The sequence below is a fragment of the Kogia breviceps genome, chromosome 8 (genome assembly GCF_026419965.1).
Source record: "Kogia breviceps isolate mKogBre1 chromosome 8, mKogBre1 haplotype 1, whole genome shotgun sequence".
Classification (NCBI taxonomy): Eukaryota; Metazoa; Chordata; class Mammalia; order Artiodactyla; family Physeteridae; genus Kogia; species Kogia breviceps.
Window position 1 is genome coordinate 68980556 of NC_081317.1, and position 18939 is coordinate 68999494.

General features: G+C 36.1%; 1 protein-coding gene across 6 annotated transcripts in view; it reads left to right on the top strand.

The window, feature by feature from the left end:
- Positions 1–18939, top strand: part of RFX3 (regulatory factor X3) — a 294590-nt gene that overhangs the window by 124693 nt on the left and 150958 nt on the right. For all 6 annotated transcript variants that reach the window (XM_059071874.2, XM_067040152.1, XM_059071890.2 and 3 more), the window contains one exon: positions 7794–7918. In XM_059071874.2, coding sequence (XP_058927857.1) covers positions 7794–7918 — 125 coding nt within the window. The remainder of the gene's footprint in view (positions 1–7793; positions 7919–18939) is intronic.

Genomic DNA, 18939 nt, shown 5'->3' on the forward strand with positions numbered 1-18939 from the left:
AATTTATTAGGGATAATTATAGGGATATAGTTTATTAGTTCCCCAATTACAGACATTTCAGTTGCTTATTATTGGCTGTCATAAGTAATACTTGAGTGAACATCTTTGTGTTTGTGTGTAATATTATGTATAGATACTAACCTAAATGGACCCTTATTTGACTGTTCTTTTTAAGATAAATTTAAATTCTTGAAAGTAAACGAATCTCATATTCTTTCCTCTTCCTTCCATAAAATATTCTGTGAAAACAAGGTTAGTGCAGATCTCTTTTAACCCATGATATGCTTTTCTATATCATAAGCATTATAGCTTTGATGGCATCATAATGATCACATACTAGGTACAGTACGTATTTGCCATTCACGTGATGTTTGTGTCTATTTGTTCAAATTTAGAATTCTTTCTTAGTGCCCTAGGTCTCTATAGACTACTTTATTTCTTTTAAAGTTGATTTCACTAAAATAGCCTCACTGCTCTTGCTGTTTGTGTAGTCAACTAGGATCCAGTGTCAGGGTGCTATTATTGGAGTGAGACAGAACTGGGCTTGAATCCTGGCTCTATCTCTTAATAGTTCTGTGATCCTGGGCAAGTTACTTAATCTCTAAACCTTACTTTTATCTGCTATAAAATGGGAATATCTACTTCATGGTTGAAATTAGGGTTAAATGTATGCAAAGATGTAAAGCATCTATCACATAGTAAATGCTCAGTATATGGTAGCTATTCTTATTACTATAATGAAATGATTGATTTATGATAAAATGCTCGTCGTTCATCATTTTTCAGTTCTATGTGCTATTATCATTAAATACTCCATCTCATAGGTTCTAGTCACTGTCGGGATTGGATTGACGAATAGTAAGAAACATTTATAAGTTTGCCTCATAGATTTTGGTAAGAATCTTTCTGTATGTTACATCATTTTGTTCTCAGACTCTTCTTCCAGTAAGCAAAATGTAGGATAATCAGAAATTTTTGTTTGTTGGTTTTCTTTTTCATTTCTTTTAGCTTTTAGGTGAGCACTCCCAGTTTTTAGCTTACATCATCTAGGTGAGACCAATTTGCCTATTAATTCATGAATGTGAGTGAGAGAAAATGCCAGGATGCAATCAGCAATAGACTGGACAAGCACCTGGTGGTCTTTTCCCCCAGAATTACTTCTGTGCCTGATAACAGCTTCTCTTGATAACTAGAAACAATTAACACATAACAAAATTCTTACATCATTTCAGCAGTGTGGCTTCAGTAATATGTGAATAGATTGTTTTATTTTTAAATTAATTCATTAAGATAAAAACTGTTAAAGTAATTTGATTTGTCTTCTCCAAAGAAACAGTTTTTCATTATCTATTCTGAGTCAAAGGAAGAATTAGTTAAAAAAAAAACCTTTGTTTGAAAAGTGAAAAAAGTTGCCCAGGCAACCTGTATATGTTACTAGTGTGCTGATTAATCATCGCCAACATTAATCTCTGTCATCAGTTATCACAGGAAGATGACTGCCGAACAGTCTACACTATTATCATTCCATCATTTTTCTACAGATCAATTTAGTATAAAAGATTAATTGTACATAGTCAGGAGGATTACAACATCAGACCTAAATAAAAAAGCAGAGCTTTTATAATATAGAAAATCATGAATTTTCCTTTTACATCTCTTCAGTTACCTGATATATTGATTTGATAAAGCCCTGTGTTTTACAATGAATAAACTTTTCACAGAGGTATATTTTAAGTAAAAAAAGCTGACTATAGTTTATAGCTTAACCAGTTTCTTTCATTTGTACTCAGTGAAGTGGAAAAAAAGCAAAGTCATAGAGTTTTACATTTGTAGGTAATCAGCTCAATATATTTTTGTCAATTTCAAAAAACTTATCACATTATTTTAGCCATATATATAAATTCTAATATGCCCCATTATTTTACATTATATTGTTGACTTTGAAAGATGCTTAATATTCTTAATTTTTTTCTAAAGAATTAGAATAATCTTAAAATTTTCATCATCTACTCCAGAATAGTCAGAAATGTATACATTTCATACTGATTTTATGTTCAGGAAAGTACATATCAGCTATTTTTTTTTCAAAAACCATGACTTATTTTAGTTGTCTAATTTTAATAGAGGTTTCAGTTTCTGTGAGTATTATATATGCTAGTATTTATTTTCTAACATTTATTCAAGAATGCTGATGCTTAATCAGAATATTAGTAATAAAATCTTATGCTGTAAAACTTCTATTATGACTTGGGATCTTTCTCTGTGAAAGCACACTGATGTTAAACTCCTTGTTGTGTATTTTTAAAGTAATAATTTTAGATTATGACAATTTTTTTCTGTAAATAGCGTTTCTCTGCTCTTATGTTGAACCAGGTTTCTAAGTAAATAATTTATTCTTTAATGTCACATTTTAGGTGTGATTTATTTTCACTATACAAATAAGTGACTATCATAATAATACTGGTTAATTTGGTTCAAATGGGAATTGGAATTACCATCTTTTGTTTTTCTGTACTAAGGAAAAAGGAAGGAAGTTCTCTGTTGTACTTGAAAATTAAATTACAGGTTTTTATTTTCTATACTGGATTAAAACCTGTTACATTCCTCAGTGTAAAAAAACAATATAGTCAGTCAGTGGAGTGGAACCAAACTTGGCAGACTTTGCTTTTTTTTAGAAAGCAAAGTATTTCAGGAAGAAGAACCCCAATAAAAATTAGATGATACTACCTATTTTTAAGCGAGCCCAGTTATATAGTTCTGTTTGATAAGTAATTGATTAGGTCAGACTATTTAAGCATTTAATCTGGCATGTACATTGTGTGTGATGAAAGGAATCCAGCTGGGAATTTGAGTGTATTAAATAATCTTCAGGAAGTTTCACAAAGAACATTTGAATGCCTTGAAACTTGCAATAATGCATGTTTGTTCCAAACACATTTGCTTTGCCTAGGTTTTGCCCATCAGGTTGAAGAAACGGTAATCTTTTTGCATTCAGCAGCTGGGTTTTTGCAATATTCTTTTCCTTCTTCTAGGGGTTAATTAGCCTTCTTTCAAAATGTGGCCTATTTAGCTGTAGATTCGCATGATTCAGCCAGAGCTGGCTATACAAAGCAGAACCGTTAACAGGCGGGTGTGTCCAACTGCTTAATTAGCCAGAATAAAAAGGTCCTTTGTCAAACAAGCATCTGTTGCTCTTGACACACCTGACAGCCACATTAGGCAAGGATGACTAGACTGAAATCGTGCATGTCTTTCCTGCAAGAATATACAACTCATTTACATATAGGCTGCATCATGGACTAACTGCAGGGGTTTATTTAGCTTATCAAAATGGATTAATGTGACTGCATTTGTGGCTGATAAACAAATATCACTTGAAAGGAGGCTGTGAAGGAACTAAACTAACCAAATTACTCTCAAACATAAACAAAGCACCAGAAACCACTGCTAGATGAATGGGAACACCTCACATGTACACACAAACCTTTATACTGGATCTAAAACAAAACCTACAAATGAAGCATGCTAAGACACTGCCCTCATGTGATGATCCCTGCTTTGAAGAAATTTTGGAAAGCTACCAGAATACTCTAAATGTGTCCGTGGGTTTAAATGATCTGTTTAGGAAAATTTGGCAGGAAGGTTACACTCCTCAACATGCTTTAACATTCAAATTGATCTCCTATTAAATCAGGTCTTTGGAATTAATCAGTTAAAATGCCTCTGGAAGAAAATACTTTCTAGTTGGGTTTTATTACGGCCTCAGTAGAAAGAGAATACTTGCTAATTTCAATGTCAGAGAGAGAAGAGATGTCTCACTGTTGTTATTTGAAGTGTAGATCAAATAGGATAGATTGAGAATCCCCAAGATTTGCTGTTCAGACCAGCAATCTCTAGCTTTCCATTTGGAAGCCTTTCATCATGATTTTGCAAAGTAATATACATAGTGGTAACATCATGGGCCTTAGAGTCACGCAAACCTGGATTTGAATTTAGGCTCTTACACTTACCATCTGTGTGGCTTTTAGCAAGTTATTTAATCCGTTTGTGCTTCAGTTTCCTCATTCGTTAAGTGGAAATAACAACATTTCCATTATGGGGTTTTTTTGAGGATTAAATGAAAAGATGTATTTCAAGCACTTAGCATATTGTGTGGCACCTGGAAAAGACTTGTTAAATGAGAGACCTAATTATGGTTATGACTTTTTTTTTTTTTGGTTATGACTTTTTAGCCAGTCTCTGGCAGGGATGTGATTGAGATCCTCTCAAGGCCTGAAGCCTCGGCAAAGAGAGCCTCTTCTTCAAACTTGAGAAAGACAGTGAAATCAGAGGAGAATGAAGTTGTGTCTATTAAGGAAAGATGGAGACCAAACTGAGAGGCTACGTACGGTCTTATCCCAATTGGCATGACCCTGTAATCCAGGGGGGCCAAGGAGATTGGATGATGAGCAGTAACTTGGAAGTAAACAAGTTGTTCTGGGACAATTATTGGTTGTTCTGGATTAGGCTTTCTGTGCTGGTTTTGATGTGGTATGTACATAGAGCAAGAGGTTGGATGGAAAATTCTCTGTGACTCTCTAAGTTATATAAGCCATCATTTTCTATCATCTGCTTTTCCCCACTCTATTCTGTAAAGGTTGCTCCTATTAAATAGTTGGGATCTTTTTCCCTCTTTCTCATTCTAAAAGTTCACCAGTTTGCTTTTCTTTACTCCCTTCACTTCTGTCTATTTAGTGTCTCTGATGAAACTCTAGACTTTCATCTGGTAGTTTAGTGCATGCGTTTTAGTGTTATATCCAAACCCTTTTCCCACTTTCCTACTTCCCACAGTTTGACCTTGGTTAAGTGACTTAACATCTCTGGGCCTCAGTTGACTCAATCTGTAAAATGAGGAAGATCTTAGCTCCAATCATCTAGTTACACATTTCTATTAATAACATAGTCAAAGCTTAGGTATTTCTCTTATGCCTCAAATGCCTATAAAGACCAAGCCAGTGAATATGTATTGCCATATAAATAATTTGCATATAAGACACATAATATGGGCTCACCTTTTCTAGATTTTCAGATTTTTCAAGAGAATCTGAAAATTTGGTTTTTAACACGAAATTTTCTGATTTTTAAAGGTTGACAATTAAGAATTTTAATTTGTAGTTACTCTGTGCCAAAGCCTATCGATGGAGTCTAATATGGTCCATGGGAAGCCAGTTTCCAAATCTATGCCTTTTATCTTCAGATAAGCCCACTCAGGTGATTTATTGAGGAATTGCTTTAAAAGTACATTTAATTTTTTAGGCATTCATTATGTATATTCTTCTGTGTATTTGGTTTAAAACAGTGGACGTCATATTATGGGTCATATACCAGAAAGGTGTGTAGGCTGATCTGCAGTACAGACCCCTGGACACACGAGAGAGCCTCGATAAAGTTCCCAGCCAACACTGGGATAAACAGGAGGGTGTTTTAGTTTGAGTGACTTAACTGTAAGAATCTCATCCACCCCTTGACTGAACAGCTTAAACAAGAACCCATAATTGGCAACTCTGTGTTCCTCATTTGTGTACTAAACTGACAAAGGCCTGTCTTGGAGTTGGGAAGAGAAGCTAAGAAAAACTCACTGAAGATGATATCTAAAATCTGGTTTGGTCCTCATTCCCTGCAGAAAGGCATCACCTCACTCTCACTAATAGCCCTCTGCTGCAGCACAAATGGCATCAATTGTCTATAAGTGTAACATGTAATGAATCGAAGGACACTGGCATTTGCTTTCTTTTGGGGGAGGGTATTTTTTTCCCTCTACAAGTGGAATAAAGAAGAGGCACAGATAAGGTTCCTAATGTGTGTATCCCCTCTCCCAATTTTGAGAACTGTTAGTCCTCCAGTAATCTTAATTAGGCAAGAGTTTTATGTAGTGAATACTGTCATTTTCAAACATTTTCAGGCATATCCATGGTCTTAATACTAGTACAAAGGGCTGTGTGTGTGTGTGTGTGTGTGTGTCTGTGTGTCTGTCTGTCTGTCTGTCTTTGGAGATCAGTGCCACATTTTTTATTAATTAGCCACCATCTTGAGAGATTTCACATAAAAATCTTCTTTTGGAAAATTGGAAAAACTGGCAGCTACAGTTTAGCCTTCCCATAAATTCACAATTTCCCTGAGCTAAACATTAGCTGGCCCAAATAAATGGTGTGGTAGCCACAGTCTCCATCACTTTCCTTCTGTTTTTTAAGCCCCAAGCTACCTTCACTCTGTGCCTGAGGTTCCTCATCTGTAAATGTAGATTATAATCATACAAACCACATTGGGTTGTTACATGGAGTGATTTATTTATGAATTAACACGTAAAGCATTTAGAAGAGGACATAGCATGTGTTAAATACTCTATCAATGATAGCTTTACTGCTGTATCTTTTGTATGCTCTAAGTTTTATTGTGCTGCTTCAGGGGTTTGACTAACAAAGAAATAAGAATAGTCAATCATGTTAAGTGATACCAATGTCAAGGTCTAGAAAGTAAAGAAAGCATAGATTCAAAGTGAAAAGGCCTAGTCCTTTCTCTAGTCCTGTCACCTTGAGCCAGTCTCTTAACCTCTCTGGGCTTTAGTTTTCTCATTTATGAAATAAGTGTAGATTAGATATCTTCAGAGGTCTGTTTCTAAAATTGAATGAGATGATAGAAAAGGTTTGGGGAAAAAATTGGAAGAGGTCATGCTGTGACAAAAGATGTTGAGAGGGGTTAATTTTCTACTTGGAAGACCTGAATACTCTTTCAGAATTTTCTTAGGGAAAATTAATGTTCACCATACTGTTCACAGGTTTAAACCATGATACACTATTTTTCTTAGGCTACCAATTAAATATTGTTTTTCCCCCCCGGGATCCCTGCTCAATAGCAAAGAAATTAACATTTATTATATTGACTGCATAAGTAACAAAAGGGAATATCAAGGTCTAAGAAACCATACTTGTTAGAGTGCACACTGTAAAATTTAATCCTGTGTTAGTAGGACAGGCACATGAGAACTGAAAAATGTGCCATGTTGAACTGTGAATGAGAGAAGGTAAAATTTCATGTCTTTGTTTACAAATCTCACTTATATAATAGTGATCCTTCTTACCTTTCAAAATATTAAACATTATTGCTGTTTGGCTGTCTTTGTGTAAGAGTATAATTAAACTTTAATTTTAGTACCATATCATCTCACAGCCAAGAAAATTAGTGAGCTTGTTCCTTTGGCTAAATTTAGGGTATATCAGGTGGTTTTTGGATATACATTAATTTTTTAAAATCAGTGAATAGTAAGTTTGAAAGTTGGAAAGGACCTTAGAAATAATTTATTCTAAATTGTACACCTCCATTGACATCCTGTAGTTTATAAAAGTGTCTAGAAAGTACAGTTTATGACGTATTTGCATTCAGTTAGGATTTGTGTTCTGAGAATTGTGTCTTGACATAATTTATAATATGACTAGTTTACATTGTGCTTGAAACAATTTATAACAGATGAGGCCTAAGGAAGGTAGATTTCAATGAAGTTCAACCTTTATAGCCTCAAAATAAGAGGTACTAATGGAGATTATTTAAATGTAGATTAGTAATTTTCTGTATTTATTTTAAAAGTGGTCAACATTGCCTATAAACATGCATGGAATATCATGAGTATGTTGGGTGGAGTAAGAGTTATTCTGGGAGTGGAAAGTTAGTCTCAGTATAGGATATTAAGAACAAATGTAATGCAGCTAGTCATATAAGGAGAGCATTTTAAACTTTTTTTCTATTTTAATAAATTTCAGAGACCATCATGCAGACATCAGAGACTGGGTCGGACACAGGTTCGACAGTGACTTTACAGACATCTGTCGCTAGTCAAGCAGCAGTGCCTACGCAGGTGGTACAGCAAGTACCAGTACAACAACAGGTAAGGAGCTGCTGTTCCCAGAGAAGATGCTGTGCCTTTCCTTGTGCTGCCTCTCCAACATAGCTGTGTCTAAAAAGTGATTCGGATAATACTTTCTGGCACAATGGATGCCAAAATAGGCCTCGTTCGATTCTTAGATTAAGTCAGCAAATGTTTCTTGAGCATTTCCTGGATGTGCCACGTTCTTTCTGTGCTAGGCTGTAGGGATAAAAAGATAAATACTCAAACTATAATCCTTATTCCAAAAGAGTCTCTTAAGTCCTAAAGAGAGCATTTGTTTCTAACTTGGCCACCCTAACTGGGTTTTCTTCTCCTCTTCTCCCCTCCTTATTCTTTATCACATCTTCCTATTTCTTTCATATTGAAATGTCATCAATCATATTTTTATATAATTGGCTCACAATAGTACTTAATAAAGGAGAGGATGTGTGTACCTTACAGGCAGGGATTTTGCCTTTGTGATATTTTGGAAAGTACTGGGCGTTATGATGACTGATAAATAGTGTTTAATGAAAATTAAATTATCTTAAAGGTCTGAAAATCTGACTCATCCCATTTAAAAAGCTGAGAATGAATTCAACATCACATGTTTACTACAGGGCTTATTCATACTTGGGACGCTTAGCTTGTTTTGGAAAGACACTGACAAAATAGTGCTATTTTGTTCCAGTTAATAGTCCTCCTTTGGATTGTGAACACATTGGCCTGTCATTTCTTCTAAAGAATGGTGAGAAATTATGCGAGAAGGATCATGTCATAAAGCATTATCTTGAGACTTGAGATTTACCTGTAATTTCTCACTATCAGAGAAAATGTTGCTTTTACAGTTTAGCAAATGTTGCTTTTACAATTATAAATAAGTCATTAGGGAGAGGGAGTAACTTTTCCTAAACTGTAGACAGAGGGACTCAAGGTTATATTCTTAGGAGACAGAAGTGGGATGGGCAGGGAGAGTGCTAGAATCATGGAGAAGGGGCTTTGACTCTCAGGGTAAATAAAGACATCTGAAATAATTATTTCTTTTATAATTAAATCTTAGCACACTCTTCTTTCTGTTCTCTACAACACACTGGTATGACTGATCACCAATTTCAAGACTGAACATTATTCAGAAAAGGGTAGTTTATGGCATATCATCCAAAGAGCAAGTAGAGAACTATTGGGACAGTGTTATATATAATTTTAAAAAGATAACTCAACAATCGAACAATATTAAGCACATATTAAACAGTTACACTCACTCTGGTTTGGTTTTTGTCTCATTTGTGGAAGAAGAATGGCCTTGAGAGTGCCTGTCTCTAACAGTAGTGCAGTGGAGATCCTGTTCCTGTCTCCAGAAAGTGCCCCTTTGAGACCTTAAAATGTCTGTGTTAAGTGTATCTGGCCCTCTCTCATGGACATTGTGTCTTTTCTTACTCCCTCCTTCCTTTCCTTTCCCTTTCTTCCTTTTTGCCTTCCTTCTTTCTTTTCTTTTTAAAAAACATTTTCTTTTTATTGAATTTATATGTCATTAGATGTCTACTATAGGTCTTATATAGTGTATATAGTAGTGTAAAGAGTCAAATAGTTCAGCAAGTTCGTTATTAAAAAAAAAAAAAGTAGTCCTCATCCTCTCTCTACTCCTCCTCAGAGGCAACGGATTTTGCCTCTGTTTACCTATTATTTTGATATTTACCTCTATGTCTTCACAAACGGTGTTTATTTTCTTTTTAAAAAAAATTTTATTGGAGTATAGTTGATTTACAATGTTGTGTTAGTTTCAGGTGTACAGCACAGTGAATCAGTTATGTGTATATCCACTCTATTATTTTTTTTTTTAGATCCTTTTCCCATATAGGCCATTATAGAGTATTGAGTAGAGTTCCCTGTGCTATACAGCAGGTTCTTATTAGTCATATATTTTATATATAGTAGTATTTTCTTGATTTTTTTTTTAGTTTTAAGCATTTTCTTACCACACTCCTCTTTCTAGCTCTTAATATGTGCATGCGTGTGCCCACACGCACACACACACTTTTTCCATCCCATATGCTTCTGATATACTAGGTTGAACTATATGCATTTTTTTCCCTTTGCCATCATTCTGAGATTTCCCTCTTCTCTCTTATGTTGGCTTTCCTGTTTCTCGGATCAGTGTCTTAAACTCTTTTTTGATTTGCTCAAGCACAACTTGCAGTAACTTCCTAAGAATTGGTAGATTTTGAGCTCTTGTGTGTCTGAGAGGGAATTTATTCTACTACCTTCACAGTTGTTTGGTAGTTGGCTGGGTACAGAGTTTGGGGTTGTATATCATTTTCTTCAGAATTTTGAAGGAATTGCTCCATTGTCTTCCAGTTTGCAGAATTGCTTTGGAAAAGTCAAACACTGTTCTGATTTTTGATCCTTTGTATGTGATCTATGTGATTATTTTTTCCTCTTGTGTTTTAAATCCCAGTTTCTTGAAATTTCATGTTTATGTGGACCTATTTTCATACATTGTGCTAGAACTTTGATGGCCTTTTCAATCTGGACATTCTTGTTCTCCAGTACTGGGAAATTTTATTCAATTTTTTCATTTATGATAATCTCCCTTCTTTTGTTCTCCTTTTTCACTTTTTGGACTTTTTGGTTCTACTTTCAGTTTCATCTTCCAGCCCATCTATTACTTTTAATTTCTGCTGTCATAGTTTTAATTTCCAAGAGCTTTTAAAAAATTCCTTTTATGTTCCTTTTTATAACATCATGTTTTATTTCCTGATTATAATATCTTTTTTCTCTCTCTCAAGATACTAACTTTTTAAGTTGTTGGAATTTTCTTCTCTTTATATAGTCTCTTTCTTTCAGGCTATTTTTTTTTTTTTTTGGTCTGTCTTTCATATTAGAAGCTTTTCTCAGATGTCTAATAATCTTTGGGTATTTATTCATATTTAAAAATGTGGTGATAAAAGACTGATTTGAATGCATGAGTTTTGTTGACTTCAATATAGGATCATCTGACTGGGCTTTTTAACTGGGGACCTTCTAATGTTCAGTATTTTTGTTTTTCTTCTTGGGCTGGTCATATTTTTAAAGAAGACTTCTCCAGCTTCCTGCCTGTTGGGTGAATGCTTAGTTACCTGGGAAGCTGAGTGTGGGAAGATAGTTGAGTATTTCTTGTACTAATTCACTGAATCTTTCTCCTTTTCAATATGGTATCACTCATACTTGATGTTCCTCAGTGCGGAGATTAAACCAAAGAATAAACCTTCAAATTTTCACCATAGTTAAGGAAGGCCAGTCACCTCATTGCACAGAGTTGGTAGAGGAGATCTGATTGCTTCTTAAATAGAATCACTTTTTATGTTAAATGTATATAAAACCAAAATAACTAAGTTCCTATTAGAAGTGGAAAATCAGTATCACAAGCCATAGACAGAAAATTCCACATACACATACACACACTGTGTTCATGTCCTTATAAAAAATAATCTCACGTACACATATAACACACTTTGGAAAACTTTGTGTTATGCCACATGGCTTGTTCCCAACAGGTATATTTTTCAGTCCCGCAAGTTAGCTCTTTCCTCTAGGACGTTCAAGGCAGTTGACAACTTGGTCCCCTTTCACCAAGCAAAGAAGTTGAGAACTTTCATTTTCTTTTTGTCAACTAAGTGTTTTATTTCACAGAGTGGATTAGTGTGATATATGCCTGGAAATGCCTGTTATGTTGTCCTCCCAGGCTTATCTTATTTGGAAGGATTTTTTCTCTTCTGTCATTTTCTTCCTTCCTAGCTTCCTTCCTCCATTCCACCCTTCCTTCCTTCCTTCCTTCCTTCCCTCCCTCCTTCCTCCCCTCCCTTTTCCTCTCCTCTTCTCCCTTTCCTTCCCTCCCCTCCCTTCCCCTCTCTTTTCCTCTCCTCTAGCACGGTGACATATTTGAAGATTTCTAACAGTTGTCCCTGTGGATATAGATTGTCTGTAACTGATAGGTGTATAGTAACTTCTTATTGCTCTAACATACCTATAATCTTTGTATTGTTAATATGCTGATGTCATCTTGAGTTTTCAAACTTTGGTAGGATGCCTTTAAAATCTTGCAGCTCTTGTCACTGACCCATGATAGATATTGAAATCATGGCATTGACGTCAAAGATAGCTACTTCTATTCATTCAACTTTTCATTGTGTCCTTGCTCTGACCATTTTGATGTTAAAAGAAAGCCTATAGCTAAATTTTTAAATTTTGAGACATGTAATATTGTATGTATTGGCATGTTGAGAAACCAGAAAATTTTAAGATCGTAATATATATTTTTATTTCTTCAAAGCCCTAATCTTTTGCAATTTTTCATTATTTCACAAAACACCATAGAGTCTCAGCTTACAAATACAGACATAGTTGCCCAATTCAGTAAAATCCATAAAAATATTCAGGTTCAGTATCTTGATTATAAACTAAAAAATTAATTTTATTTATTCCTATCATATTTGTAAAAAGACTTTTTGAACTGATGGGTCTCTATCGAATATGACTAGAAATGTGCTGTTCTCCCTTCCCCTCCCCCTTCCTTGAGTGATTTGTTAGAATTTCTTGTAGATAATTCTTCAAGTTGGTCATTTTATGCCTAAATCTGAGAGGTCTTCTAACCCTGCTTGCCCTAGAACTGAATTAAAAACCCAGGATAGGGGAAAAGGAAAATGTATTCATACTATTCCATTCTTCTCCATAGCTAGCCAGTTTAGATTCTTTTCAAGGTAGAACCTAGTCAAAAGTCAGAACTTTTATTCTTGTTTTAATCTTGGGATCCAGGTATTTCACAAATGCTGCTGACATCAAGGATAATTCCTAAACCATCCTAAATCGTGAATCAGGGCTCCAAGAATATTTTCTCCCATTCAAGCTTCCCAAGTTTTAACTGGTCTCCCAACTATATTTCTTCCTGTCTCTACTCTACTGTCTCTGTCTTCTCTTTTCCTTAGAAAGGGACATACAGTGGGCCCACTTTCTCTCACAGTGGGCAAGTGTGTTGTCTTTATATTGCTCCTTCTAAACATAAAATCCCAGATACAATTCAGCCCTGGGGTTGAGGGGCTTCTATTTGAGTTGAAAGACATACATATATTTTTTTTTTTCAAAGATGCTGTCAGGCTTCCCTGGTGGCGCAGTGGTTGAGAGTCCGCTTGCTGATGCAGGGGACACAGGTTCGTGCCCCGGTCCGGGAAGGTCCCACATGCTGCGGAGCAGCTAGGCCCGTGAGCCTTGGCCGCTGCGCCTGCGCGTCCGGAGCCTGTGCTCTGCAACGGGAGAGGCCACGACAGTGAGAGGCCCGCGTACCGCAAAAAAAAAAAAAAAAAAAAAAAAAAAAAAAAGATGCTGTCAATTTTGTTCAAATTCTTTTTTTAATCAGAGAATGTAGGTCTTGACCTTTTTCTGCCCAGGGACTGTTTGTTCCCTGTGGGTCTTTGGTATGTAACTGTGACACTGAAACTTCTTTTTATGTGATGAAAGCTCATTTTAAGATTATATTCAGATAAGGGTATATATATTCTTACAAATACATATTTTAAAAAATACATGTATAAATAAATCACCTATTTAGGCACTGACTCTTTGTTCATAATTTGAGTTATCAGAATGAATGTAATAGCTATGTGGCTATATTGTTTCTTTTTGGTTAGTATCAATATAACACATATTTAGCATTTCCACATAAGTTATGGTACATCCTGGAGAGTAAGTGTATTATCCCTGTGGTCCAAAGGTAAATGACATTTTATGTGGGAAACAGATCCAACCGGAACTGTCAATTAGGTTTTAGGCAAAGGGCAATCTTCAAGAAGGGTAAGTTTTAAATGAATCTTCTCCAACAGATCTATGTATTATGGATATCTTTAAAATAATGCCTCAACCTTTAGGAGATGGATTTTAGGAATTGAAATTAGATATGAATGCTCCTGACTTCCCCACATTAGGCCATAGCTTAAACAGTGGATTATTTTTGTCCTCACTTCTCTTTGCCATATTCCTGTGTGTAGTAAATAATCATCACAACCAGAAGGAAGCTGTGATAATTAGCAATATACCCATGAGAAAGTTCTTCTGGTGGAAGCAATAAATAGTGATTAAGGGGAAAAAATGATTGCCTATAGAATGTTAAATCCATAACAGAATGTTCTATTGGATCAAAACTTGATCAGTAGTATTTTAAATGGGACCCTGTGCTAGCTTGGAGAGCTAAGCCTGAGGTAGTGCACTCCATCGTTCTTGTCTTTATCTCTCCTCTGCTCAGGATCCAGAGGTTTGCTTCTTGTGCATCCTAGCTTCGATGGACATGAATAGAATTCTTTTCATTTTAGACCATTATCTGATATAATCAACAGAAACAGAGACATTTTTCTCTGGTTTGCTCTTATTTGGGACGAGATTCTCATTGGCTTAGTTCCCTAAGGGAACGGTGTTTTCATAATTAAGACTGTGGCAGACATCCTAAAAGATGGGGTTATATTTTTAAATGAATTCCAGTTGAATGTCTTTTGTGAAAATAATTTTTTAAAAAGACAATAATTTTAGTTCTTGAAGAACATATTTATTTTTGGAATCAGAACTGCTAATTTTTAGTATCCAGTATAAAAAAGTAAGGTGTTTTGAAGGAACATGCTGATTTACAATTGAAATAAATTTTACTGTGCCAATCCAATATGAAGGCACTTTAGTTGACCATCTGTATATTTTTAAAAATAAGAACTACTGTTTAAATAGTTGGGTAGTAATAGTCTTTGATTCTCTTTTAAGTGATTTTTAAAATATTTTCTCAACTACAGTTAAAAAATTATGATCAGTTCTGGATACTGTATTTTAAGAGGAATATGCCAGGCACTGTGTTAAATACTGGGGTGTCAAAGGTAATTCTGTTTGGTACCCGACTGTAGAAAACCAACTTTTTTTTTTTTTTTTTTTTTTTTTTTTTGTGGTACGCGGGCCTCTCACTGTTGTGGCCTCTCCCGTTGCGGGGCACAGGCTCCGGACGCGCAGGCTCAGCGGCCATGGCTCACGGGCCCAGCCGCTCCGCGGCATGTGGGATCTTCCCGTACCGGGGCACGAACCCGTATCCCCTGCATCGGCAGGCGGATTCTCAACCACTGCGCCACCAGGGAAGCCCGAAAACCAACTTTTGATGGAGATAGACTTGTTATAGAATTAGATACGAAGTTCCTTAGGTGTAAAGAGGGAAATTGTTCTTGGGAATGAGGGTCAGTGATGTTTTCACCAAGAACGTGACCTTTGAGCTGTGTGCTGAAGGAAAAGTTGGAGTTCACAAGAAAAGCAAACTGGAAAAGGGCATTTCTTGTAGAGAGAAGCATGGAAGAGCCCAAGTGAAATCAAGGAGTTGTACAAGGAGGTGAGGGGCTAGGAACTGAGGGCTGTGGAACAATACTGCATAAGAACCTCTTGTGGGAGGTTGAGTCTGATGACCTATTTATGGTGTCTTTACATGTATCCCCTCCCTAGTATTTTCCCTCTTCAGTTGACATATTTCTTTACGTATTCCCTCACTGCTAATTTTCTTGAAAGAGACATCTGCAGTTATCTAACCACTTCTTAATCCTATGAAATTTGGGTGCCACCCATACAACTATGGATACTGTGTGTGTACTTTGGACAGAGCCAAATCCAATAATTTCCTCTAAGGTGTTTCTGGATTTTCCTTTGACTTTTGCTACTGTTGACTATCACATATTTCTTTTTTTGCATGGATTTTGTTTTTCCCCTTTTATTTCTTTGAGGGCTATTTCATCAAGTAAATCAGGTTTCATAGAGCTTAAGAGAGTGAGATTCATACTTAGAAGGGATGGATTTAAAATCCTGGCTTTAGCTCTTTCTAGTTATATGACTTTGGACAAATAAAATTAAGTTTCTGAGACTCAATATCCTAATGTATAAAATAAGAATAATAATGTCTAGCTTATACTTAAAGTATTAAATAACATTTATTAAATAATTTAGAATAGTAGTTCTATAAACTTTTAAGGTTCTATAAACCTTTAATAAATTTTCTATTTTTACTATTATTATTTTCATTGTTGTTATCATTATCAGTAGTACTGGTAATGTTATCTGACTCCTCTAATGGAAAGTTGGAGTGGGGGGATTTGACCTCCTTTTCTATAAGAGTTGGTCTTTGGCCCTCTCTCTTTGCCCTCACTGTCAAGTAACTTATCCTCTGCAGCTATTTTAGTCTTAAAACCAGCTGCTTCCATTTTCTTTACTAAGCAAGAACCTCTGGTCCTTCCTTGTATTGCTCTGGATTGTGCATTATGGAGTCTCAGGCTCTAGGTCAGAATGGACACCAGCTTGGTCTGAGGCAGGATCAGTAATGGTGTCCTTCACCCTGGATGGCCTGTCACCCAGTGCAGTCACCATAGTGATTAGAGAAATGCCAGGTTTTTCAATAGAATTCAGGAATACCTCCAGTATTTTATTCAGTTCATAAAATATAATAATTTTGAACCAAGTTTGTTGGCGTGGTATGATATAAGACTTTAAAAGATTAAGGTGGGAACAATATATTAATATTCTAGCTAGCTTGACTAAAATTTGGTTTTCTAGTTAGACGAGGCTTACACCATTCATTTAATGTAGCTATTCCAAAGGACCTCCCAAAGTTGAATTGCAGAAAATTTTCTTTTTCAACAAATCACTTAGTTATAGACTTATTTTAGTAGATTCCATAATTTTGTTCTTAGAGATATATAATGTTTCCTGTGACTATCGAATTTGCTTATCAAACTATCAAATTCAACATCAGTACTTTTTGTTTGTTTGGAAAGTTCAATTTGTCCTGTAAAATTTTTCGTATGATAGAAAGAAAACTTTACAATAACTGGCACTTCTATTTACGTATAATTTGAACAAATTGAAACACAATTTAAACAGAGCACATGCCCTCTTTTCAAAGTAAATCAGAGGAATTCTTTACGTGCGCTAAAAATACATTGTCAGTACAATAGATCTCAATATATAGCTGAGCCTCTTGACATCAGTATCTGAAAGAAAAGAAACGTTAAGGTCCAAATAAAAATTGTTATTTGTAGTCTCAGCTGGCCAAGGAAGTCTTTCTAGAGGAAGTGATGTTTAAGCTAAGATTTAAAGAATAGAGATGACCAGTGAGGGAATAAAAAGAAGTGTTTTCTGAGGGAAGTGTGTTTGTGAAGAGCTGGCGTGAATGTGGTGGGTTTGTGGAACTGAATCAGGGTTGAAATGGAGAGAGTGGGAGAGCTGAGTGGTGAGAGGTGAGGTGGAGCGCTAGGTATCTACTGGTTGAGTAATATAAGCTATTTAGGTTTTCAATAATAACTTTCATTTTGAAGTCATCCACCATTCTGCTTTGTCAGAAACCCGGTTGCAACAATGTATCATAATGATAGTATGCCATCTATTGAGCACGTATTGTGTGCTCTTCCCTGTGCTTGATGCTTGGCTTATTATTCTAAAGCTTATAACAACTCCGCAAGGTAGGTGGTACTATTACAGGTGAGGAAACTGAGGCTCAAATAATTTAAATAACTTGCTTTGGATTACAGTTATTTGGCCTTGACAGCCTGTGCTTACATTTGAGAAGTATACTCTGAGATAGTAATTACAAAATGTATGTGTGTGGGATTGATGTTATATTTCTTTCAAGAGTGGGATATATTTGTATTGTCATTTAACAAATAATTATTTTTGAAAGTCTTCTTTCATGGGAACTGTAAATGCTGAACAAGTAGGTACTCAGTTTGTGTTGAAGGAATATACTAAATAGTACAATAGCTTGAGCTCTTGAGACTGAATCCTTGTGTGTGGAGGGGAAAGGACTTCGGTCTTGTCCACATCTCCTGCCCCCAACAGCAGCTCCTGAGATGCCTTTGTGGAACCTCTAGGGATATATGGTACACAAGTTGAGCATCATCTCTTCTCCTGGACTCTTTTATAGCCAGATGAATTGTCCATTAAAGTTCTTCAAGCTCGATGCCTGTATTAAACCAGCACACCATAAGGTTAATTCCATGGAGCACTTAACATACCTTTTCTATCCACGAAAAATGATCATTCTCCCCTTTCTTTTATCCCGGGCTGGTTTTAGAAATAGACACACATCGAATGGCTCTTTATTTTCTTTAAAAACTTGTGTTGATATCAGTCAAAGCCATTTCTGCTGAGACACTGATGTTTCATTTTCTTACAGCCCTTACAAACTGATAGACTTCCTACTGAGAGGAAATCGCAGCCACCCTCTTTGTCCTGGCTGCCTAGTAGCTCAGTGCTAAATCCTAAACCTGATGTTTAACTAATATACCTTCCTTCAGCCATGATATTTTTAGCTGAGAGTCAAACCCAAGATATCTGACTTTAGAACCTGAGCTCCTAAGCCCCACCCTACAGAAGTGAAGCAGTCAGATGAGTTATAACAAGATAAATGGTATAAGCCCACTGACATAGCAGTACTAAACATGGGCTGTCTCATGGTGAAGAACATGATACACTTTATGTCAAGAAGGATTTTTAATTCTATGAATCAATCACAGAACATTTTTGAAGATCGCACAAGTAAAGCTAGTGAATCAGGTACACCCGGAGTATAAAGGGCTGCTTGAGCAAGATAACTAATAAATAAAAAAATTATAAACCTTGGGAATTCCCTCGTGGCGCAGTGGTTAAGAATCCGCCTGCTAATGCAGAGGACACAGGTTCGATCCCTGGTCCAGGAAGACCCCTCACGCCGCCGAGCAACTAAGCCCGTGCATCACAACTACTGAGCCTGTGCTCTAGAGCCCGAGAGCCACAGCTACTGAGCCCATGTGCTGCAACTACTGTAGCCCGCATGCCTAGAGCCCATGCTCCACAACAAGAGAAGCCACTGCAATAAGAAGCCTGCTCACCGCAACTAGAGAAAGCCCGCGTGCAGCAACACAGACCCGATGCAGCCAAAAATAAATAAATATATTTATTTTTAAAAATATTATAAACCTTGAACTTCCTAAAGCCATCCCTAAACTCAGACCCTAAGTATGAACATCAGT